Source organism: Salvelinus fontinalis, chromosome 21 (assembly GCF_029448725.1).
Source record: "Salvelinus fontinalis isolate EN_2023a chromosome 21, ASM2944872v1, whole genome shotgun sequence".
Lineage (NCBI taxonomy): Eukaryota > Metazoa > Chordata > Actinopteri > Salmoniformes > Salmonidae > Salvelinus > Salvelinus fontinalis.
In genome coordinates, this window is record NC_074685.1 from 26,672,672 (window position 1) to 26,699,575 (window position 26,904).

Consider the following 26,904-nt stretch of genomic DNA (forward strand, 5'->3'; position numbering starts at 1 on the left):
TGTCCTGTGGGGCCCTTGTAGACCCAGGGGCTTGGTTCTTATAGGCTCTATGGGCTTGGTTCTTATAGGCTCTATGGGCTTGGTTCTTATAGGCTCTAGGGGCGTGGTTCTTATAGGCTCTAGGGGCGTGGTTCTTATAGGCTCTAGGGGCTTGGTTCTTATAGGCTCTAGGGGTGTGGTTCTTATAGGCTCTAGGGGTGTGGTTCTTATAGGCTCTAGGGGCGTGGTCCTTTCTGTTTTGCTGACATGAGCAGAATGGCACAGCAGTAAGTCTATGTCTGGCCTGTGAGCAGTGTAGTTACAATCGTCTGGATTGTACTGCTCCCACACTGGGAGCTCTGTTGAAAGCAGGGCCTTTACTCATCACTGAAACATGGCAAACAACAGACTTATGTTGTCATCGTGGAATTTAGTGGAGACTGTTATGGACAGCAAAACCAAGAATGATATGAGTGTCTCCCTCCTCTTCTGGCTCTCCTATCCCTCTTCTCTCTCCTCCATTATATATGTGGTTTATGGGTGGATTTTGTTTATTTGTCTGTGTGTGTGTGTGTGTGTGTGTGTGTGTGTGTGTGTGTGTGTGTGTGTGTGTGGTGTGTGTGGTGTGTGTGGTGTGTGTGGTGTGTGTGGTGTGTGTGTGTGTGAGAGAGAGACCGAGAGAGAGAGACCGAGAGAGAGAGACCGAGAGAGAGAGACCGAGAGAGAGAGACCGAGAGAGAGAGACCGAGAGACAGAGAGACCAGGCTGTTTACCAGGCTTAAAATCCATGAGAGAGATGTGGGTGTCAGGGCCCAGACAGACCCATATACACAGAGCTGTAGAGTGAGAGATTTACACCAGACAGTCTCTCTCTATGATGCATAGAACCACATAACCAGCCCCGCCCGTCTGTCCTGTCCCCTCCACAGACACACACACACAGAGACTTGGGGTGGAGGATAACGTAGAGAAGAAGAGCTTATATCCAACCCACTTCCTGTTTAGTAGAAGCTTTTTAAACTGAAACACAATTTTTCCACCAGTATTTCTGGGGAACACATCGTGACCCACCCCAAATCTAATGACACAACCTCAAAATCTGTACATTTAGATTTTTACATCAACATCCATTTACATCAAAATAGAAATAATCAAATAAATAGATTTACTCAATAAAAATGTTTTTTTTTTCAAATTATCTTTCTCAAAAACGTTTGGATATTGCCTCATAAAATAATCTGTACTCTTAATGTTTTGTTCCCCCAAAATATATATCCCCTGCTAAACCATGCTGAGTATATTACCACAGTCTACTGACGTACTGACTGACGACTCCCAGCTCTCTACCAGCACTTAACCACACACTGCCTTACTTAGCAATCTTTGTGTCAATACCCTGACCAAGACTGACTCCCCTCAGCCTCACTAGTTAATGGCAGATATAATACCGTAGGCAGCAGTATCAAATCTGGGGCCTATATTAGGAAAGGTAGTTGTTGATGTCTAGTTGAGTGACAGTCAGCTGTGTTTGCTGGCTCTTACACCACTTCCCCTCAAGGCTTCAGTTCACACTAGATATCCAGCTATAATAGGGGTTGTTTGAGAATAATGGCATCTCTGCCAAGCAGATATCACTGTGTGCTGATGACAAAAAGCCTCTTGTGTGGAGTGACAGGCGCTGGCAGAGTGACAGCCACATCAACCCGCCTCATCACAAAGACTTATTAACCAATTCGAGAGCCGGCCACCAAACTTCGATCCCTGTCACGAGCATGCATTCTTCTTCTTTTGGTGTTCCGAGGCTGGCGTTCCGAGGCTGGCGTTCCGAGCGTTCGTGCCTGTTTAGCAGTGTTTTGGAGAGGAGAAATGTGACAATATTCATTGGAGAGAGGTTGGGGTTTTGGGGGTGGGTCGGTTGTTCTGTCTGCACGGGCGCTAACGCTCAATGATGTGTATGGCCGTCCTGGAAGGTTACCAGGCGCCAACCCCTCGGCCTGATCTGACATGACATTCTCCTCTCCGCGCCCAGTTTGACCTGTGTTCTTTCACGCTTCGCCAAGTCAGCACACAGGGAGAGTTTTTTTGTTTTGTCTTGTGTTGGATATTTTGACGAAGAGAGGCAGTACGGAGGATCCAATTTACTACAGCTTAGATTTGTTTTAGTTATAAATACCTACTTCTGCTTCGAGAGACACACATACACACATTCTGTATTTTGTTACCCCCCTGGGTGTAAACCTGTGTGGTTTTCGGCTGATCAATGACATCAGTAGGAGATGAGTCCCTCTGATACCTTAGTCTGTGATGTCAGATCTGAAGTGACATCATCATCTCAAAGAATAACAGCTCCGCGCACCTTTTAACCCGTCCCCACTCTGACACGTCCCCACTCTGACACGTCCCCACTCTGACACGTCCCCACTCTGACACGTCCCCACTCTGACACGTCCCCACTCTGACACGTCCACACTCTGACACGTCCCCACTCTGACACGTCCCCACTCTGACACGTCCCCACACTGACACGTCCACACTCTGACACGTCCACACTCTGATACGTCCACACTCTGACACGTCCACACTCTACCACGTCCACACTCTGACACGTCCACACTCTGACACGTCCACACTCTACCACGTCCACACTCTACCACGTCCACACTCTGACACGTCCACACTCTACCACGTCCACACTCTGACACGTCCACACTCTACCACGTCCACACTCTGACACGTCCACACTCTGATACGTCCACACTCTGACACGTCCCCACTCTGACACGTCCACACTCTGACACGTCCCCACTCTGACACGTCCCCACTCTGACACGTCCCCACTCTGACACGTCCACACTCTGACACGTCCCCACTCTGACACGTCCCCACTCTGACACGTCCCCACTCTGACACGTCCCCACTCTGACACGTCCCCACTCTGACACGTCCCCACTCTGACACGTCCACACTCTGACACGTCCACACTCTACCACGTCCACACTCTACCACGTCCCCACTCTGACACGTCCCCACTCTGACACGTCCCCACTCTGACACGTCCCCACTCTGACACGTCCCCACTCTGACACGTCCCCACTCTGACACGTCCACACTCTGACACGTCCACACTCTGACACGTCCACACTCTACCACGTCCGCACTCTGACACGTCCGCACTCTACCAAGTCCGCACTCTGACACGTCCACACTCTACCACGTCCACACTCTACCACGTCCACACTCTACCACGTCCACACTCTACCACGTCCCCACTCTACCAAGTCCGCACTCTGACACGTCCCCACTCTACCACGTCTGCACTCTACCACGTCCCCACTCTACCAAGTCCGCACTCTGACACGTCCCCACTCTACCACGTCTGCACTCTACCACGTCCCCACTCTACCACGTCCCCACTCTACCAAGTCCGCACTCTACCACGTCCCCACTCTACCACGTCCGCACTCTACCACGTCCCCACTCTACCACGTCCGCACTCTACCACGTCCGCACTCTACCAAGTCCGCACTCTGACACGTCCACACTCTACCACGTCCACACTCTACCACGTCCCCAATCTACCAAGTCCACACTCTGACACGTCCCCACTCTACCACGTCCGCACTCTACCACGTCTGCACTCTACCACGTCCCCACTCTACCACGTCCACACTCTACCACGTCCCCACTCTACCACGTCCACATTCTACCACGTCCCCACTCTACCACGTCCACACTCTACCACGTCCACACTCTACCACGTCCCCACTCTACCACGTCCGCACTCTACCACGTCCCCACTCTACCACGTCCCCACTCTACCACGTCCGCACTCTACCACGTCCGCACTATACCACGTCCCCACTCTGACACGTCCCCACTCTACCACGTCCACACTCTACCACGTCCACACTCTACCACGTCCACACTCTGACACGTCCACACTCTACCACGTCCACACTCTACCACGTCCACACTCTGACACGTCCACACTCTACCACGTCCACACTCTACCACGTCCACACTCTGACACGTCCACACTCTGACACGTCCACACTCTGACACGTCCACACTCTGACACGTCCACACTCTGACACGTCCGCACTCTACCACGTCCGCACTCTACCACGTCCGCACTCTACCACGTCCGCACTCTACCACGTCCGCACTCTACCACGTCCGCACTCTACCACGTCCGCACTCTACCACGTCCACACTCTGACACGTCCACACTCTACCACGTCCACACTCTGACACGTCCACACTCTGACACGTCCACACTCTGACACGTCCACACTCTGACACGTCCACACTCTGACACGTCCGCACTCTACCACGTCCGCACTCTACCACGTCCGCACTCTACCACGTCCGCACTCTACCACGTCCGCACTCTACCACGTCCGCACTCTACCACGTCCGCACTCTACCACGTCCACACTCTACCACGTCCACACTCTGACACGTCCACACTCTACCACGTCCACACTCTACCACACTCTACCACGTCCACACTCTACCACACTCTACCACGTCCACACTCTACCACGTCCACACTCTACCACACTCTACCACGTCCACACTCTACCACGTCTACACTCTACCACGTCCACACTCTGACACGTCCACACTCTGACACATCCCCACTCTACCACGTCCACACTCTGAAATGTCCACACTCTGACACATCCCCACTCTACCACGTCCCCACTCTACCACGTCCACACTCTGACACGTCCACACTCTGACACATCCCCACTCTACCACGTCCACACTCTGAAATGTCCCCACTCTGACACGTCCCCACTCTGACACGTCCCCACTCTGACACGTCCCCACTCTGACACGTCCACACTCTACCACGTCCACACTCTGATACGTCCACACTCTGACACGTCCACACTCTACCACGTCCACACTCTGACACGTCCACACTCTACCACGTCCACACTCTGACACGTCCACACTCTGACACGTCCACACTCTGACACGTCCACACTCTGACACGTCCACACTCTGACACGTCCACACTCTACCACGTCCACACTCTACCACTTCAACACTCTGACATGTCCACACTCTACCACGTCCACACTCTACCACGTCCCCACTCTGACACGTCCCCACTCTGACACGTCCCCACTCTGACACGTCCACACTCTACCACGTCCACACTCTACCACGTCCCCACTCTGACACGTCCACACTCTACCACGTCCACACTCTACCACGTCCACACTCTACCACGTCCACACTCTACCACGTCCACACTCTACCACGTCCACACTCTGACACGTCCACACTCTGACACGTCCACACTCTGACACGTCCACACTCTACCACGTCCACACTCTACCACGTCCACACTCTACCACGTCCACACTCTGACACGTCCACACTCTGACACGTCCACACTCTGACACGTCCACACTCTGACACGTCCACACTCTGACACGTCCCCACTCTGACACGTCCACACTCTGACACGTCCACACTCTGACACGTCCACACTCTACCACGTCCACACTCTGACACGTCCCCACTCTACCACGTCCACACTCTACCACGTCCACACTCTGACACGTCCACACTCTGACACGTCCACACTCTGACACGTCCACACTCTACCACGTCCACACTCTACCACGTCCACACTCTACCACGTCCACACTCTGACACGTCCACACTCTGACACGTCCACACTCTACCACGTCTACACTCTACCACGTCCACACTCTACCACGTCCACACTCTGACACGTCCACACTCTACCACGTCCACACTCTACCACGTCCACACTCTGACACGTCCACACTCTGACACGTCCACACTCTACCACGTCCACACTCTACCACGTCCACACTCTACCACACTCTACCACGTCCACACTCTGACACGTCCACACTCTACCACGTCCACACTCTACCACGTCCACACTCTGACACGTCCACACTCTGACACGTCCACACTCTGACACGTCCACACTCTGACACGTCCACACTCTGACACATCCCCACTCTACCACGTCCACACTCTGAAATGTCCCCACTCTGACACGTCCCCACTCTGACACGTCCCCACTCTGACACGTCCACACTCTACCACGTCCACACTCTGATACGTCCACACTCTGACACGTCCACACTCTACCACGTCCACACTCTGACACGTCCACACTCTACCACGTCCACACTCTGACACGTCCACACTCTGACACGTCCACACTCTGACACGTCCACACTCTGACACGTCCACACTCTGACACGTCCACACTCTGACACGTCCCCACTCTGACACGTCCCCACTCTGACACGTCCACACTCTGACACGTCCCCACTCTACCACGTCCCCACTCTGACACGTCCACACTCTACGACGTCCGCACTCTGACACGTCCACACTCTGACACGTCCACACTCTGACACGTCCACACTCTACCACGTCCGCACTCTACCACGTCCGCACTCTACCACGTCCACACACTACCACGTCCACACTCTGACACGTCCACACTCTACCACGTCCACACTCTACCACGTCCACACTCTGACACGTCCACACTCTACCACGTCCACACTCTACCACGTCCACACTCTGACACGTCCACACTCTGACACGTCCACACTCTGACACGTCCACACTCTGACACGTCCACACTCTGACACGTCCACACTCTACCACGTCCACACTCTACCACGTCCACACTCTACCACGTCCGCACTCTACCACGTCCGCACTCTACCACGTCCACACTCTACCACGTCCGCACTCTGACACGTCCACACTCTACCACGTCCACACTCTACCACACTCTACCACGTCCACACTCTACCACGTCCACACTCTACCACACTCTACCACGTCCACACTCTACCACGTCCCCACTCTACCACGTCCACACTCTGACACGTCCACACTCTACCACGTCCACACTCTACCACGTCCACACTCTGACACGTCCCCACTCTACCACGTCCACACTCTACCAGGTCCACACTCTACCACGTCCACACTCTACCACGTCTACACTCTACCACGTCCACACTCTGACACGTCCACACTCTGACACATCCCCACTCTACCACGTCCACACTCTGAAATGTCCACACTCTGACACATCCCCACTCTACCACGTCCCCACTCTACCACGTCCACACTCTGACACGTCCACACTCTGACACATCCCCACTCTACCACGTCCACACTCTGAAATGTCCCCACTCTGACACGTCCCCACTCTGACACGTCCCCACTCTGACACGTCCCCACTGACACGTCCCCACTCTGACACGTCCCCACTCTGACACGTCCACACTCTACCACGTCCACACTCTGACACGTCCACACTCTGACACGTCCACACTCTACCACGTCCACACTCTGACACGTCCACACTCTACCACGTCCACACTCTGACACGTCCACACTCTGACACGTCCACACTCTGACACGTCCACACTCTACCACTTCAACACTCTGACATGTCCACACTCTACCACGTCCACACTCTACCACGTCCCCACTCTGACACGTCCCCACTCTGACACGTCCGCACTCTGACACGTCCACACTCTACCACGTCCACACTCTACCACACTCTACCACGTCCACACTCTACCACGTCCACACTCTACCACACTCTACCACGTCCACACTCTACCACGTCCCCACTCTACCACGTCCACACTCTGACACGTCCACACTCTACCACGTCCACACTCTACCACGTCCACACTCTGACACGTCCCCACTCTACCACGTCCACACTCTACCAGGTCCACACTCTACCACGTCCACACTCTACCACGTCTACACTCTACCACGTCCACACTCTGACACGTCCACACTCTGACACATCCCCACTCTACCACGTCCACACTCTGAAATGTCCACACTCTGACACATCCCCACTCTACCACGTCCCCACTCTACCACGTCCACACTCTGACACGTCCACACTCTGACACATCCCCACTCTACCACGTCCACACTCTGAAATGTCCCCACTCTGACACGTCCCCACTCTGACACGTCCCCACTCTGACACGTCCCCACTGACACGTCCCCACTCTGACACGTCCCCACTCTGACACGTCCACACTCTACCACGTCCACACTCTGACACGTCCACACTCTGACACGTCCACACTCTACCACGTCCACACTCTGACACGTCCACACTCTACCACGTCCACACTCTGACACGTCCACACTCTGACACGTCCACACTCTGACACGTCCACACTCTACCACTTCAACACTCTGACATGTCCACACTCTACCACGTCCACACTCTACCACGTCCCCACTCTGACACGTCCCCACTCTGACACGTCCACACTCTGACACGTCCACACTCTACCACGTCCACACTCTACCACGTCCACACTCTACCACGTCCACACTCTACCACGTCCACACTCTACCACGTCCACACTCTGACACGTCCACACTCTGACACGTCCACACTCTGACACGTCCACACTCTGACACGTCCACACTCTACCACGTCCACACTCTACCACGTCCACACTCTGACACGTCCACACTCTGACACGTCCACACTCTGACACGTCCACACTCTGACACGTCCACACTCTACCACGTCCACACTCTGACACGTCCACACTCTGACACGTCCCCACTCTGACACGTCCACACTCTAACACGTCCACACTCTACCACGTCCACACTCTGACACGTCCACACTCTGACACGTCCCCACTCTACCACGTCCACACTCTACCACGTCCACACTCTGACACGTCCACACTCTGACACGTCCACACTCTACCACGTCCACACTCTACCACGTCCACACTCTACCACGTCCACACTCTACCACACTCTACCACGTCCACACTCTGACACGTCCACACTCTGACACGTCCACACTCTACCACGTCTACACTCTACCACGTCCACACTCTACCACGTCCACACTCTGACACGTCCACACTCTACCACGTCCACACTCTACCACGTCCACACTCTGACACGTCCACACTCTGACACGTCCACACTCTACCACGTCCACACTCTACCACGTCCACACTCTACCACACTCTACCACGTCCACACTCTGACACGTCCACACTCTACCACGTCCACACTCTACCACGTCCACACTCTACCACGTCCACACTCTGACACGTCCACACTCTGACACGTCCACACTCTGACACGTCCACACTCTGGCACGTCCACACTCTGGCACGTCCACACTCTGGCACGTCCACACTCTGGCACGTCCACACTCTGGCACGTCCACACTCTGACACGTCCACACTCTGACACGTCCACACTCTGACACGTCCCCACTCTGACACGTCCCCACTCTGACACGTCCCCACTCTGACACGTCCCCACTCTGACACGTCCCCACTCGGACACGTCCACACTCTGACACGTCCACACTCTGACACGTCCCCACTCTGACACGTCCCCACTCTGACACGTCCACACTCTACCACGTCCAGACTTTACCACTTCAACACTCTGACATGTCCACACTCTACCACGTCCACACTCTGAAATGTCCACACTCTGACACGTCCACACTCTGACACGTCCACACTCTGACACGTCCCCACTCTGACACGTCCCCACTCTGACACGTCCCCACTCTGACACGTCCACACTCTGACACGTCCCCACTCTACCACGTCCCCACTCTGACACGTCCACACTCTACGACGTCCGCACTCTGACACGTCCACACTCTGACACGTCCCCACTCTACCACGTCCACACTCTGAAATGTCCACACTCTGACACGTCCCCACTCTGACACGTCCACACTCTGACACGTCCACACTCTACCACGTCCACACTCTGACACGTCCACACTCTGACACGTCCACACTCTGACACGTCCACACTCTACCACGTCCCCACTCTACCACGTCCACACTCTGACACGTCTACACTCTACCACGTCCACACTCTGACACGTCCACACTCTGACACGTCCACACTCTGACACGTCCACACTCTACCACGTCCACACTCTGACACGTCCCCACTCTACCACGTCCACACTCTACCACGTCCACACTCTGACACGTCCCCACTCTACCACGTCCCCACTCTACCACGTCCCCACTCTACCACGTCCACACTCTACCACGTCCACACTCTACCACGTCCACACTCTACCACGTCCACACTCTACCACGTCCCCACTCTACCACGTCCACACTCTACCACGTCCACACTCTACCACGTCCACACTCTACCACGTCCACACTCTACCACGTCCACACTCTACCACGTCCACACTCTGAAATGTCCACACTCTGACACGTCCACACTCTACCACGTCCACACTCTACCACGTCCACACTCTACCACGTCCCCACTCTACCACGTCCCCACTCTACCACGTCCACACTCTACCACGTCCACACTCTACCACGTCCACACTCTACCACGTCCACACTCTACCACGTCCACACTCTACCACGTCCACACTCTACCACGTCCACACTCTGAAATGTCCACACTCTGACACGTCCACACTCTACCACGTCCACACTCTACCACGTCCACACTCTACCACGTCCACACTCTGACACGTCCACACTCTACCACACTCTACCACGTTTCTCCTCCTCTACCTCCTCTCTCCAACTTTCCTCTCTCCTCCTTCACCTCCTCTTTTCTCTCCTCCTCCTAACATAATCCTCATTTATGCCATTGCATCACCATCATCATACTAATCATTGCCAACAGAAATTGGACCATCACACTATTAATACATTTATTATTAGCAAGTTATGATTTGGGTTAAATGCTCCAGAATAGAGCCATTGACCTCATATAGTTTATATACATTAAAGTCTGTAGGTCCAGACTGGCTCCGAGCCCTGCTGGCTGGCTAGTCAGTCTGTAACTCTTCTCTGTGTGTATGATGGATGGAGCTGGACCAGTTGTGCTCCTCTCTATCCCCCCATCCCTCATATCCCTCTCATTTCACACCCAGTAAGCGCACTCCCTGCCTCCCTGACACGTATTAGACTGATGGAAAGTTGTCTCTCCTATACTTTTCCTATCCAACCCTCCTAACTCATCCTGTAGGACTTAGACTGAGTGATGGCCCCAGTTGTAATCAAACCCTTTATCCAGACACTCAATCACTCTCACCCTATCTGGAGGATATAGCATTGAGGCACCCATCTTTTGTCTCAGATGTGTCCACTACCCTCTTTATGACATTCTATACTGCTGGCGATCTTTCTCCATTGCAGGCAGCATTGACTCAGACACACCATCTCAAGCTGGGTCTCTGCTGGTTGAGCTACATTGGAAAATTTGACATTCAATGAGGTGTGGAAATTGAACAGCAGGAGTGTAATGAGTATAGCAGAGGAGACGCAGATAGGAAGTCTGAGGGACTGGGACACCTAGGGCGTTTAACGACCAAAGCCTTAGATAGCTTCAATTAAATGTTCCTGAATGGGAACGGAAATGGGGAAGGAAGCCTCTAGCCCGGTTCAGCTCAATATCCACTGGATTAGCTACAGGGAGATAAGGATGATGATGGGCCAATCAAAGTGGAAGGAGCTACCTCACTAGTCTCCCGGACTGCATCTCTCTCTGTCTGAGTCTCTAGCTGACTCAGCCAGTCTCCAGAGCAATCCTTTCCTGAGTGGAAAGATCCTCACAGTGATAAAGGTAGAGTGGAGGCTAAACAGGCTAATTATCTGCTAAGGAATATCTGCGAAGCCAAACGGAGAGCTCGGCTAGCTCAGGGCTTCATTTCACAAGTTGTTTACATTTTCCCCAGGTTTTGTGGATTTTGCTCCACACAATGTGTGTTTTCACTAATCTCTCATCATTTATTTTCTCAGATCTGCCTTGTCGGTTTAAGGTTTTAATCTCAGGTCAGCTGGTTGCGAAATATTTGTATATATTTTAAGTTGGCCTACTTGAAGTGGGAATTTCTCGAGTGTGTGTGGGACAAAGGAATAATCCAACACACATGCATAAGCAAAACCACTAACATCCCTAGTTGTGCTTAGTGAGATTTGGTCCACATTTTGGGATGGCTGTAATGGAAACCATTGGTGTCTATGACTCTGGATGTGTGACCTGTTCCTAGGTGTCCAGGACAGGAGGTGACAGGATACTAACAGTAGTGGACAGGGCTCCTAATGGAATCCCTTTGTTCTGCAGTCACTTTCACTGCTGCTGTGGAAACATCCCGCTGGCCAATCAGCTGGCACTCTCAGGAGTGGCCTCTTTGTCCCTGTCACCACTGGAGAGAGGGCCTTCATGCCCTCTGAATTGCTACTCTGTTTTCCACCTTCCCTCTCTCTCTCTTTTTCTCTCTCTCTCTCTCTCCTGAAGTTCACTTACAAATATTTAACATTAACTGCTGTTAACACTAACAATGTTTGACATGTAGAAGTATACAGTGAAGAATCGCTTAAGACAAAAATGTCTTGTTACTGAGATTAATGTACATGAAAACAAGGTTTATGAAATGTGATAATATAATGTTAACACCGTAGGGTAATCATTTCAAATCATTTCCAATGCAGTTGCTCATGTTTTTTCATGCTCTGTCGTCCTCCAGGCCTCTTCTCAAGCTTACTCTTCACTGTACTGACGAGGAATAGCCCCGACCTAACTTTTCTCTCAGCAGAAATGGACACCCTCGGCTTTATATCATTCCTGTCCAGTAAACATTTAGCTGTGTGATATGGCTTTTAGAATAAGTGGGGGAATCTGTATGGAGGTGAAAGGAAGCAAGAGACAACGGCTGTATCATTCCACTCAGGGCCAGCCGGTTGGAAAGAAAGGATTGCTCCCTGGTGAGGGGCTGCCTCGGTATCATCTCTCTCTTTGTCTCTCTTCCCTCCGACCGGAGCACATTTGTTTTCTGTCAGACACACCAGTGTGCTCTGGGACGTCTGCTGTCTAGAAGTCACGGAGGGGAAGAGAGGGGGGCAGTATTGGGGAAGGGTTCCCCTCTCCCCCTGTTTTATCTCCTCCAGCAGAGGGGTACGGACACAACCCCTCGCCCCCCACAGGACGGTGGGATTACGCAGCAGCCTAATCCCATTCACTATCCCAGTCTCTGATGGGATATCATGCACTAAACATCTATTTGTGTGTGTGTGTGTGTGTGTGTGTGTGTGTGTGTGTGTGTGTGTGTGTGTGTGTGTGTGTGTGTGTGTGTGTGTGTGTGTGTGTGTGTGTGTGTGTGTGCGTCTTTCTGTCTGTCTTCACCCATGCACTTCCTGGCAGACTCAGGTGCCCCTCTCAGATAAGGGCTGTGTAAAGGATTTAGCCTCATCATCCCTAGCGCTCAGAGAGTAGCAGGAAAACCGTCCTCACTCCTCACCTATGCCTGGATGCCTTATCATAGGGCTGTGCTATGCTCCCAAACAAGCCTTGGCTCCAGCACTTTCCTCGTGCCCGCTTTGTGTCAGGGCTCACCATAAAGACAACAGACTGCTACTGTGTGACAGAGATGCCTGCTTAGAGAGGGGCGGAGGAAAGGAGACATTCAGAGTCTCCGACATAGTTTATATTATCTCTCTTTCTCTCACACTCGCACTTTCACACTTATCGCTTGCTAGTCTTCATTGTCCTCATTAAGTAAACCATTTGTAATAAAGCAAGAAAGAACTTACAGAGGTCATTCCAACAAAGTGCAAATTGCATGGTTCACTCAATCTATTCCGCTGGACATCTGAATAACATTTCCTTGCACTGTCTATGTATCCACTGGTCTTCTAGGACTCTCTCCTGCTAAACAGAACATCTATTTCTCAGGAACGAATGACTTGGCTCAGAGAGCAGCTGCTTGCTGTGGGAGCATTGTTTTTTCTGTGTCCACCTGACCAGAACTGCCTCTGTAAAAAAACAGCAGATACAAGACAGACACACATTACATGTGGAGCTGAACGCTGTACTTTACAGCACCAATATCACCTCAGGATACACCCAACATCTGCCTAGCAACCCGAGAAGAAGGACAGGACGAAGAGGATGGAACATTTATCTTTCATTTCCTTGGTTAGAAGAGGAAATAAACAGAGATCTTCTTCAGGGTTGATTTTGGCCAGTGATCATCCTTTGTTCTTTGGGAAGAGGAGACGGTGTCCTATTGTCCCTCTCTACCTCCCTGTTAGTTTCTCTCTGTTTGGTTCAAACATCTCTCTCTCTTTCCAGAGAGGAACTTAATGCAGGGATGCCATTCAAATCCTTGGGCAGGCTGCCTAAGCGTTTTTTCTGGTCGGCTACTCCAAACAGTGTAAAAAATAATTTATATAAATAATAGTTTTTGGGATGGGAAAATGCTTTCAGTGTAAACTTAGACTAAAACAAGATATAAAGTATGTAGATTAACCTATATACAGTTGAAGTCGTAAGTTTATATACACTTTAGCCAAATACATTTAAACTCAGTTTTTCACAATTCCTGACATTTAATCCAATTAAAAATTCCCTGTTTTAGGTCAGTTAGGATCACCACTTTATTTTAAGAATGTGAAATGGCAGAATAATAGTAGAGAGAATTATTTATTTCAGCTTTTATTTCTTTCATCATATTCCCAGTGGGTCAGAAGTTTACATACACTCAATTAGAATTTGGGAGCATTGCCTTTAAATTGTCTAACTTGGGTCAAACGTTTCAGGTAGCATTCCACAAGCTTCCCACAATAAGTTGGGTGAATTTAGGCCCATTCCTCCTGACAAAGTTGGTTTAACTGAGTCAGGTTTGTAGGTCTCCTTGCTCGCACACGCCTTTTCAGTTCTGCCCACAAATTTTCTATAGGATTGAGGTCAGGGCTTTGTGATGGCCACTCCAATACCTTGACTTTGTTGTCCTTAAGGCATTTTGCCACAACTTTGGAAGTATGCTTGGGATCATTGTCCATTTGGAAGACCCATTTGCGACCAAGCTTTAACTTCCTGACGGATGTCTTGAGATGTTGCTTCAATATATCCACATAATTTTCCTTACCTTATGATGCCATCTATTTTGTGAAGTGCACCAGTCCCTCCTGCAGCAAAGCAGCCCCACAACATGATGCTGCCACCCCAGTGCTTCACGGTTGGGATGGTGTTCTTCGGCTTGCAAGCTTCCCCCTTCTTCCTCCAAACATAACGATGGTCCTTATGGCCAAACAGTTCTATTTTTGTTTCATCAGACCAGAGGACATTTCTCCAAAAAGTACGATCTTTGTCCCCATGTGCAGTTGCAAACCATAGTCTGGCCTTTTTTATGGCGGTTTTGGAGCAGTGTCTTCTTCCTTGAGGAGCGGCCTTTCAGGTTATGTCGATATAGGACTCGTTTTACTGTGAATATAGATCGTTTTGTATCTGTTTCCTCCAGCATCTTCATAAGGTCCTTTGCTGTTGTTCTGGGATTGATTTGCACTTTTTGCACCAAAATACATTCATCTCTAGGAGACAGAACGCGTCTCCTTTCTGAGCGGTATGATGGTTGCGTGGTCCCATGGTGTTTATACTTGTGTACTATTGTTTGTATAGATGAACATGGTACCTTCAGGTGTTTGGAAATTGCTCCCAAGGATGAACCTGACTTGTGGAGGTCTACAGTTGTTTTTCTGAGGTCTTGGCTGATTTCTTTTGATTTTTCATGATGTCAAGCAAAGAGGCACTGAGTTTGAAGGTAGGCCTTGAAATACATCCACAGGTACACCTCCAATTGACTCAAATGATGTCAATTAGCCTATCTGAAGCTTCTAAAGCCATGACATCATTTTCTGGAATTTTCCAAGCTGTTTAATGGCACAGTCAACTTAGTGTATGTAAACTTCTGACCCACTGGAATGGTGATACAGTGAATTATCAGTGAAATAATCTGTCTGTAAACAATTGTTGGAAAAATTACTTGTGTCATGCACAAAGTAGATGTCCTAACCGACTTGCCAAAACTATAGTTTGTTAACAAGACATGTGTGGAGTGGTTGAAAAACAAGTTTTAATGACTCCACTCTAAGTTTATGTAAACATCCGACTTGTATTTGTATTTGTTTATAATATAATCTTTGAGAACTAACAATAACCCAAATAAAAGCTAGGCAGTTAGTGAGAATCGAAAATTCCCAAAACAATGAATTTAGCAGTATTGATTTTGTTATTATGTTTGAGCAAAAGAACACAGCATTAGCCATCGCAAAATGCATAGAATTGCTGGACATTTTAAAACTGCAACCTTTTCTGTCAGCTCCATGGCAAGATGTGTAGAATTGCAGGAAATTAGTTAAAAACTTCAACAACAAAACATGTGTAGAATTGAAGGAAATTGGCTTAAAAATCATAAAATGTCTCTACACCGCAAAGATGGGAGCCTCTAAAATGTTTTCTAAAATTCAGCTGCATGGATGGGCCAACCGCACCCATTGCCACACACCCACGCCACGCCCCCTGCCACACCCACCACCTAAGCCCCTTTTTGATACAGAAAAAACCCTGCGTTTAACTAGAGGCTTTCGTTCTCATCATGTGTCCTCTGTGTACCACAGAGAACCACCATACAGTAGAGCCTGAAGGTCCTGAAGGTGTTGGATGCAGTTTGCTTGCGAAGCAGCTGGTGTCGATTGTGATGCCCGACTTCACATGGCGTGACATGAAAACATGTGACATCCTACAATGGTCCAATAATATGAATGTCAATCATATCCGACGAGTGTCAATGGAAACCCACTGGAGTGTATGTCCAGTGTGATGGTAACCTATGGAACTCCAAAAAAACAACCCTGTGCAGTGATTCTCTCCTTGCTGAAGCCAGGTCTGACTGTGAGTAAGGTGTATGATTCTCCCAGTGTTATGCTTATGAAAGACATGGTGGTTTGGTTTAGTTAAGAGTCTTAAAGAGGCACGTAGGAGCGTAGAGTAGTATCACAGTTAGTAGACTACGATCTGCTCTGTGGCTGTCCCTCCCAACTGCAGTGAGACACACACCCTGATAAGACCTGGGTAATGATTTTCTAATGGAAATGTGCCCTGTGGGTGAAATAAGAAACCCCTTTCTTCTATCGCTCTGCACTGGTGGTTACATTGTGTGAGTTTTGTGGTGATGCGAGACACAGCGTCAGTGTTTGTGTTTAAGGCATTAGCTTAGCTGGGGTTTAAAGTATATTAACACAAAGGAATGGTTACTCCTCTCTCTCTCTCAACCTTGTCTTCCAGTGTGTCAGCTGTGAGAAGAGCCTAAAAAGCTGTTTTGTTTGAACATCTGCATCCCAAGGCTTTACACAATGATGGCTCTACTACGTAGGAGAGGAGAGGGGTCCCGCTGCCGCCCTTCTGGGCTGGACAGGCCCCCCGTCGCTGGCCATGAAAAGACATGAGAAGAAGGGATTAGTAGGAGGAGGGGTGGGGGGGGGGGGTGTTCACTTGGCGGCCGATCTTTCAATGGCAACACACAACCCTTCTGACCTGCGTGAGCTCTCGCCTTGGTAAGAATGCAAAAAAACTGCTGGTATAGGGAGAGCTGAGGAGGGGAGGTGTGGCTGTGTACGACTTATTAACTACCCAGTGATGCAATCCTCTCAGGGAGGGTGACTTTTTGGTTTGGCCCATCAGTTGTGCATCAGCATGAATGGATGTTGTCCTGGGATTTTCAGGAGCAGGTGGGCACACTGGCATGCAAGCAATTATACACTCAGACACACACAGTCACACACACAGTGGCACACAAAGACGCACGCATGTGCACACACACACACACATGCGTAATTACTCACACTAGTCAATCACACACACACTTGCACCGGCAGGATACAGTATCTGCTACTGTATGACTTTAAGGTTGTTGGGAACTTTGTCTGCTTCTTTGATATGTGCTTGGTCAGCAAAGGACCTGGATGCAGCAGGGCCTTGCTAGGCCCTCATTGGGGAGTCACTCACATGTCTGTACAGTGCTGTCACCAGCTCCATTCACCTGTTATCCTCCTCATTCATAATACATGGACTTCATTATAAATGGACAGCGAATAGATTCATAAATGAATATAACCACAATACATATCTGAACAGCAGTGATTCACATTCAGATGGGCGATACGATTAATCTGTATCGCTGTGATTGTATTGGCTGAACTACTGTTTGGTACAGTATGATTGTATTGGCTGATTCACTATGTCAGCTGAAATGCACAATGGTCAGCTTTACTGCATAGCCACTCAGGCATGGTGTACACTGAGTGGACAAAACATTAGGAACACCTTCTGAGTATTTAGTTGCACCCACTTTTGCCCTCAGAACATCCTCAATTTGTGGTGGCATGGACTCTACACTGTGTGATGTTGGCTGGATGTACTTTGTGTGGTGGACCATTCTTGATACACATGGGAAACTGTTGAGCGTGAAAAACCTTGCAGTTTTGCATTTCTTGACACATTCAAACTGGTGTGTCTGGCACCTACTACCGTACTCTGTTGTGTACACTCAGTGTACATAGGGATGGTGCATGTTTCCAAGGACAGAGAAATCCATACAAAGGAAGGTGAATTTCTCGTTACTTGGCTACAGTTTTCCAGTGTGGATTTATGTCCGCTCGGCTATCTACCTCTCTCCTGACCCTCTTATCTTGACTGAACCTTACCTAATCCCCATCGCTGGGAGCACCTGTCTCATTGACCATTACTGCCCGGCAATCCGCCTCACAGGCTATTTTACTATTGATCTGAGTGTGTGTGTGTGTGTGTGTGTGTGTGTGTGTGTGTGTGTGTGTGTGTGTGTGTGTGTGTGTGTGTGTGTGTGTGTGTGTGTGTGTGTGTGTGTGTGTGTGTGTGTGTGGGAAGTCACACATGAGCGAGGTGGTCCATGTAGCTCAGATTGTGTCATTCGATTTGGGGTGGGGTCTAAATAAATTATTGTGGAAAAAATGGCATCCCCAGAAACTCTGGCATGATAAAATGGGGTCCCCGCTTAAAAAGTTTGAATACTGTACCCTTGGTTTAGAGGGCTCCCACTAAACAGGAAGTGGGTTGGCTATAAGCTCTTCTTCTCTACCTTGTCCTGCGCCCCTTGTGTGTGTGTGTTTGTGTGTGAGTGTTACTCACTAATACACCATGGGATGGCACACAAGAACTAGCTGGTCCATGTAGCTCAGATTCAGTGTGAAATGGGACAGGTCATGGGAATGACAGCAGCACCTTGGTGGGTCTCAACAAGGCCAGAAAGATCTATGCAGGGTAATTTGTACATATTACCCACCATAGCCTTTCCTTTGAAGCATAGCACAGGTCCAGATCAGATTGATTTTAGGCCCCTGATAAAAGCATACAGTTTGAGTTTCAGTCGTGTGATGATATCACAGTGTAGGCTATTTCTTCATTACGAAGTAGTACGGGCAGAAAACCTGTCAACCTTATTGACAGGCTTAATCTGTAATATCCCATTATTATTTTCATCTATAAGGATCATGCAAATTTATAGAAACTATATTTTCATGGGTTTTATGCCTTATAGGCTTACTGCCATGTTGACTGACTGAGGGTTGAATGGGGTGTTTGGGACAGTGCCAGTGCCTGTGGACCTAATGGCTTCAGGCTTTGACGGCCTGGCCGAGCGGGAGTCAGGATGGGCATGGTGAAATCCCCCATAATCACACAGCTGCAGTGATGCTTTAAGGGGCGCTTTGAGAGGATTTAGCGCTAATGCTAACGTCCAGGTGCCAATCAGTCTGCAATCAGGCTTTACAGCACAGGGCTGGCAAGCGCTAACTCAGAGACGAAGACATGGGCTTTACATACAGCAGTTAACTGAACAGTTAGCCTATATGGCATGGAATAAAGGCTATCCAGTTGAAACAGCGAACACTGTTCAGTGTCGTAGAGGTTTGTGTGTGTGTGTGTGTGTGTGTGTGTGTGTGTGTGTGTGTGTGTGTGTGTGTGTGTGTGTGTGTGTGTGTGTGTGTGTGTGTGTGTGTGTGTGTGTGTGTGTGTGTGTGTGTGTGTGTGTGTTAACCTTCTTCGCAAAGCTGGGGCCTGGATAGACTGCTTCTGCTGGCCCCATGCTCTGGGACACACACAGGACTGGGCTGTCCATTTTTGATGATGTCAGGGAGCCGGTAACACTGCCATCTGTTTTCTCCTCTCCACTTGGTCCTCTCTCCTCTTCTCTCCTCTGCTGTCTCTGGCATGATGATGGGCCCAACTGTGCTGCCGTCACACTGTGGAGTGAATGCTTCATAAATATCACACCAGGGGGGAGGTGTGTGAGCGTGACTCTGTACTCTGGAAAGTGTGCGAGAGGGGTGTAAAATGGATCTGGGTGAGATGTCCTATGAATTAATTTGACTGTTGGTGTGCGTCCAGCACTTACAGTACATTGATTGTTGGTGTGAGATGTGATGTGTCATGAATACATCTAATTGGCTGTTGTGGTATGTGGACACTGTGACCTGCCAATAGCATTGTGAGACATTGTTCTGTTTCTAATCAAATCACCACCCCTCTGTGCCCACTGCCAATAGAATTCACCACCATATTGTATTTGTTTTGACACACAATAGATGATCATGTAAATTAACCCACGTCTAGTTGTCAGGGCGCTGAGTCTCTGATTTGTTGAGGCTGGTCACATGGGGTTCCCAGCTGTGACAGTGGCCACATGTGTGCTTGTCCCAGAAATGGACTGTGACATGTGTTTGTAGCTGATTCGTCTATACAAATGTATCCCCCACCCCGCTCCCCTCTGCCCCCTCTGCTCTAAACAAATGAAGTCTAATGTAAACATTGCATGCATGTGTCATGCTGTACTTCAGGAAGCATAAGGGAGGCTGGTCCTGCCATGGATCCACAGTCACAAGCTTTTGGCTTGGCAGCTCCTTCCTTACTGTAGGGGGAAGGCTGAGGGTGGTGGGGCAGGGCCAGTTCTGGGGTTGGGAGGGGGTGAGGCTGTGGGTGGGGATGGGGATGGGGGATGGGGGATGGGGGAGGTAGGATGGGAAGAGAGTGTTATTGCCACTTCATCTTGTGATGATTCTTTTTCATATTTTGTCGACTCTGGGTGAGAGAAGCTTTATTCTCTGGTCTGTACCGCCCAGAGTTGGGCCTCCCATGGTACCGTGACTGAGATGAGAGAGAAATCAATAATGTGGAAAAAGACAGAGAGAGAGAGCTTTTGACTGGTCCGCAGGACAGGATGGAGAGAGTAGGAGAGTATAGGGTGGGAGAGGAGGACTAGGTGTCAGACAGTGAGGAGAGTGAGAAAGTGAGGCAGGGGGCAGAGGTTAGATAGAAGGATGAAGTGAAGAGGTTAGATAGAAGGATGAAGGAGCAGAGGTTAGATAGAAGGATGAAGTGAAGAGGTTAGATAGAAGGATGAAGAGGTTAGATAGAAGGATGAAGTGAAGAGGTTAGATAGAAGGATGAAGTGAAGAGGTTAGATAGAAGGATGAAGGAGCAGAGGTTAGATAGAAGGATGAAGTGAAGAGGTTAGATAGAAGGATGAAGAGGTTAGATAGAAGGATGAAGTGAAGAGGTTAGATAGAAGGATGAAGTGAAGAGGTTAGATAGAAGGATGAAGGAGCAGAGGTTAGATAGAAGGATGAAGTGAAGAGGTTAGATAGAAGGACGAAAAGGTTAGATAGAAGGATGAAGTGAAGAGGTTAGATAGAAGGACGAAGGGAAGAGTTTAGATAGAAGGATGAAGGGAAGAGTTTAGATAGAAGGATGAAGAGGTTAGATAGAAGGATGAAGGGAAGAGTTTAGATAGAAGGATGAAGAGGTTAGATAGAAGGATGAATGGGAAGAGGTTAGATAGAAGGATGAAGAGGTTAGATAGAAGGATGAAGGGAAGAGGTTAGATAGAAGGATGAAGAGGTTAGATAGAAGGATGAATGGGAAGAGGTTAGATAGAAGGATGAAGAGGTTAGATAGAAGGATGAAGGGAAGAGGTTAGATAGAAGGATGAAGAGGTTAGATAGAAGGATGAAGGGAAGAGTTTAGATAGAAGGATGAAGAGTTTAGATAGAAGGATGAAGGGAAGAGTTTAGATAGAAGGATGAAGAGTTTAGATAGAAGGATGAATGGGAAGAGGCTTTAGATGGAAGGATGTTGGAGCAGAGGTTAGATAGAAGGATGAAGAGGCTAACCTCTTCCCCTTCACCCTTCTATCTAATAGCCCCTTATCATTCATTCTTCTATCTAAATAGAAGGGTGAAGGGGAAGAGGCTTAGGTATAAGGGTGACGGGGCAGAGGTTAGATAGAAGGATGAATGGGAAGTTTAGATAGAAGGATGTTGGGGCAGAGGTTAGATAGAAGAATGAATGATAAGAGGCTATTAGATAGAAGGGTGAAGGGGAAGAGGATAACCCAATATTACCCGGTGATGTATGAACAGGAGAGACATGGCACTGAAAGGCAGAGTAATGCTCCGTTCCAGCCTCATCATTTCTCCCCTCTGCCAGTGGGTGAGGCCAGGGCACCACATGGGGGCATGCCCCAGCCCTGCAGCTAGCTTAGGTGGGTGATGTGCCAACCCGTGGATCTGGAATGACAAAGCCTTAATCAAATGATGGGACAAAAGTCACCTAATACACTATTCTCTACAGTAGCCATTTTCATGCAGATTTCCAGCCTCAGTCCAAAGTGCATTATGAGTGCCTGGTAAGCGTCTGTGTAATAGAGTATAGCCTATGTTAGAGGCAGCATGGCATGTCTGCTCATTACATGGGTCTTTAGCCACACAGAAAGCAACACTTCAGCATTCAGACTCCCCACAGTGTTTTAAAAGGCTGACAGATGCAAGCCTATGCATATTCATGTACTGAAAGGGACAATGGAGCAGCCATAACGTCCATTCACCATCGTAGTGTATGGCTTACCATATCGGTCAGGTATTTATTCCTCTGGGTGGTTGAGGCACACCATGGTCCTTAGACTGGTGATTGGTCCTAACCTGCTTCACACTAGCACTTAGTCTGAGCTCCACCTGCCTTTGAAGCACCCTAGACTCCCATTGAAGTTACACACTTTCATTATGCAGTTTATAGCGGAGATGTATAATGATAGAGGGAGGGAGGGAGGGCAGAAGGGAGTCAGAGTAGAGTGGAGGTGTATAATGATGGGAGGGAGGGAGGGCAGAAGGGAGTGAGAGTAGAGAGAGGAGGTGTATAATGAAAGAGGGAGGGGAGAAGGGAGTGAGAGTAGAGAGAGGAGGTGTATAATGATGGGAGGGAGGGAGGGCAGAAGGGAGTGAGAGTAGAGAGAGGAGGTGTATAATGAAAGAGGGAGGGGAGAAGGGAGTGGAGGTGTATAATGATGGAGGGAAGGAGGGCAGAAGGGAGTCAGAGTAGAGAGAGGAGGGGTATAACTGTTTCCTCTGTCTCTGGCGGGCGACAGCTGGCATCGCCATGGCCATGGAGGCACAAACACACCCAGGAGTGCGTAATGAGGCGTGGAAGCAGAATTTTGGCGGTTAGGACGGGCTTCATCATATGTCTGTATTAGCCTTGGAGGAGCCTCCAGCACGCCATCTCAAAGCCCGCCAAACAGCCACCCATAAGCCCACTCACATGTGACTCACGACCAGCATTAAATCAGTTTAAATACAGGCACGCATTTAACCTTGTTACACCGCACTGGTTTCACCAGAGGAGAGAGAGGGAGGGAGAGGTAGAGAAAGAGAGAGAGCAAGCGTGAGATAAAGAGAGAGAGAGAAAGAGGGGGTTGGAGAGAACATGGGTGGGGGGGGGTCTGATCTGAGTAAAGTGGCCCACGTCCGTGACTGTGCGGGGGCATTTGGCACCACATGTCTCTGGATGTCATCATTAACATGGTGGCCTGCATTATGCTCACACACAATCCTGTGTGTGGCTGCGCATGACGATGTTGCTAAGAAACACGACATTGCTCTCCTCGCTCGTCAACACATTAAGTTTAACATCTATTAACCAGATTTAGGCGGAGCAGACGGGCCTGTCTTACTGACTGAGTGAGGAGATGTTGACTGTGTTGCTGACTGTGTTGTAGACTGTGTGTTGGACTATGACCGTGTCATTGACTGTGTTCTCTCTCTGCTGTGTGTTTCAGGTGATCTCAGCCCTGTCCAGGATCTCCCACCACAGCATTGCACAGATCAAAGGGATCAGGTATGTCTTCTCTCCTCCCATTGCCCATTTGAGAAAGAGGAATATTGAATATGTTCACTGTATCTCTCAATCAGACACTGTTGTTTAATTCTGGTAACAGGTTAGATCTAGGCCCACTCCTATTTTACCCCTGCCTCTATTGATAACCAGTTCTGGAAGAATGACCACATGTAAGTCCAGTATCAGATAGCTCAGATCACATCTAAACTCTATATTTCTTTGTGTCACATCAAAGGAAATAGTTCATGCTAGTTTATTGGGCGCAGCGAAACAGCTTTCTGATTTCTCTTTATTTGTTCAATCTGTTCTCCCTGCTCGCTGGCTCCACAAATAAAGCTGTTTTATCCTGGCGGGCTGGGTAATGAGTGGATGGAGCGTGTCCATTAGGCCCCATGCCAGACCAGGGAACACAGAGACTGGCTCTGGCCATTAATAAATACTACACAGCTTGGTGAGAGGTGGCTAAATCACTTCTGTCCTGTCTGGCCAGCCCAGTGTGGTGAAAACAAATCACAGCCTGTTTGGTTCGTTTACGTTTCTGTCAATTAGCAGACACTCTTATCCAGAGCGACTTAGTAGTGAGTGCATTTTATTAGATGTTTTGTACTGGTCCCCCGTGGGAATCGAAACCACAACCCTGGCGTTGCAAGCACCATGTTCTACCAACTACCGACTGCCCTCCAGAGCACCACTCAGTTAGTTAGTGTCCTCTCACAGTTAGTTAGTGTCTTTTGTTTTGGGGAAAATGTAATTTAATCAGTCAAATTCAGTCAAAACACCCTGGCACCTACTCATTCAAGGGTTTTTCTTTATTTTGACTATTTTCTTCATTGCAGAATAGTAGTGAAGACACTATGAAATAACACATATGGAATCATGTAGTAACCAAAAAAGTGTTCAACAAATCGAAATATATTTTATGTTTGAGATTCTTCAAAGTAGCCACCCTTTGCCTTGATGACAGCTTTGCACACTCTTGGCGTTCTCTCAACCAGCTTCACCTGGAATGCTCATCCCAGACTGGTACTGCTGTACATGTACAGTACATTAACCATGTGCAGTCAGATCATGAATTATAAATCTTTCAATCATCCACCACATCACTGATTCTCTCTCACACCAACATAGGAAGCTTGCCAAGAGGCACATGACCAACACATGGCATGATCTAGGGCACATGAAGGCAAATGATGTTGACATGTCTGTCCTTGTAGAGGGGTCAGGCATTCAGTAAAGTGCAGTGTATATCAGTCGTTAAACACCCACCACACACGCTGGCCTCTCGATGCCTCCTGTCCTTCCCCTACTGCCTGGGATAAAGGCAACTGAGGCCCCTCTGCCCCTGTCATTTTACAGAGACCTGACAGTCCTCTTCAGTCTCACCCCCATGCCCCCTGTCACTAAACACAGACGTGTCCCTCTCTCACCCCAGAGACTCTCAGCAGTTAAAAACACTCCCCCTGTTCTCTCTCTCTGCTCCTCTGGCTCTCTCTCTGTTCCTCTCTCTCTCTCTGTTTCTCATTCTCTGTGTACCGCTCTCTCTCTCTGTGTACCGCTCTCTCTCTCTCTCTCTGTTTCTCTCTCTCTCTCTGTTTCTCTCTCTCTCTCTGTTCCTCTCTCCCTCTCTCTATTCCTGTCTGTGAGTTTGATCTGTGGATAATTGTTCCGGAGGCGTGTTCATTGACTTGCTGTTGAAGTCCATTGATTGGTTCTTTGATGCCTGTTGGCCGTAATGATTCTATGATCAGGCCTGTGTGTCTCTGTCACTGTCGGCCCTGAGCCCCAGCTTTACTGTAAGCCTCTCTCCACCCTGCAAACCCAGAAACACTCAGCACCTGGAACACTCAGTGTCCAAGCCCTGTCTCCATGAGAAATCCATGAAAAGTTTTCCATCAAAAAGTGATGAATAGAGGTTAGGAATAATGGCCCTCTGTCTTTACGTCCTGTTCCTCATCTATAGGCTGAGAGCTTTCCTGCTATTCCTCATCTATAGGCTGAGAGCTCTCCTGGTATTCATCATCTATAGGCTGAGAGCTCTCCTGGTATTCCTCATCTATAGGCTGAGAGCTCTCCTGGTATTCCTCATCTATAGGCTGAGAGCTCTCCTGGTATTCCTCATCTATAGGCTGAGAGCTCTCCTGGTATTCCTCATCTATAGGATGAGAGCTCTCCTGGTATTCCTCATCTATAGGCAGAGAGCTCTCCTGGTATTATGAAACTCATAGCAGGACCTTGATCTCTCCCTGTTCTCTCTCCTGATAGTGAAATAGTCAAATCAATCTCCCTCCCACCTTCTCCTCGTGATAACTATCCTCAGCTAATCCAAAGCCACCTCTTCGTTTACAGTAGGCCGACTCACACTTCTCCTTAAGTGTCCTGATTCACCCCTGATAGTACAAGCCAACAGTCCTGTATTCTGTGTGTGTGTGTGTGTGTGTGTGTGTGTGTGTGTGACTGTGTGTGACTGTGTGTGTGTGTGACTGTGTTCCCTCAGTGTGTCAGAGTGCTGTAGTGTGCGTGAGAGCAGAGCTCCACAGTGAGAAAGAGGGCAGCAGACACAGAGGCTGCAACACAGCAGGAGAGGACTGCAGGTGGAGAAGTGTCAGGATGCTCTCTCTCTCACCCCAGGCTGGGGCAGTAGGCATGCTAATGCCCACTCAGGACAGTGTGTGTGACAAAAGACACGTTAGCCACTCATATACATTACACATCACACAATACACACATTATACATGTATACTCCCTCAACTATGCTATACATGTAGATTGCAAATTTGCATACTAATTCACAGATTACTCACATAACACACATAATCATGCATATTTTACACACAGTAA

The 26,904-nt window shown here is 49.2% G+C and overlaps 1 protein-coding gene across 13 annotated transcripts in view; it reads left to right on the forward strand.

Moving 5' to 3' along the window:
* Nucleotides 1–26,904, forward strand: part of LOC129818514 (guanine nucleotide exchange factor VAV2-like) — a 233,384-nt gene that overhangs the window by 143,124 nt on the left and 63,356 nt on the right. For all 13 annotated transcript variants that reach the window (XM_055874476.1, XM_055874478.1, XM_055874480.1 and 10 more), the window contains exon 3: nucleotides 24,008–24,066. In XM_055874476.1, coding sequence (XP_055730451.1) covers nucleotides 24,008–24,066 — 59 coding nt within the window. The remainder of the gene's footprint in view (nucleotides 1–24,007; nucleotides 24,067–26,904) is intronic.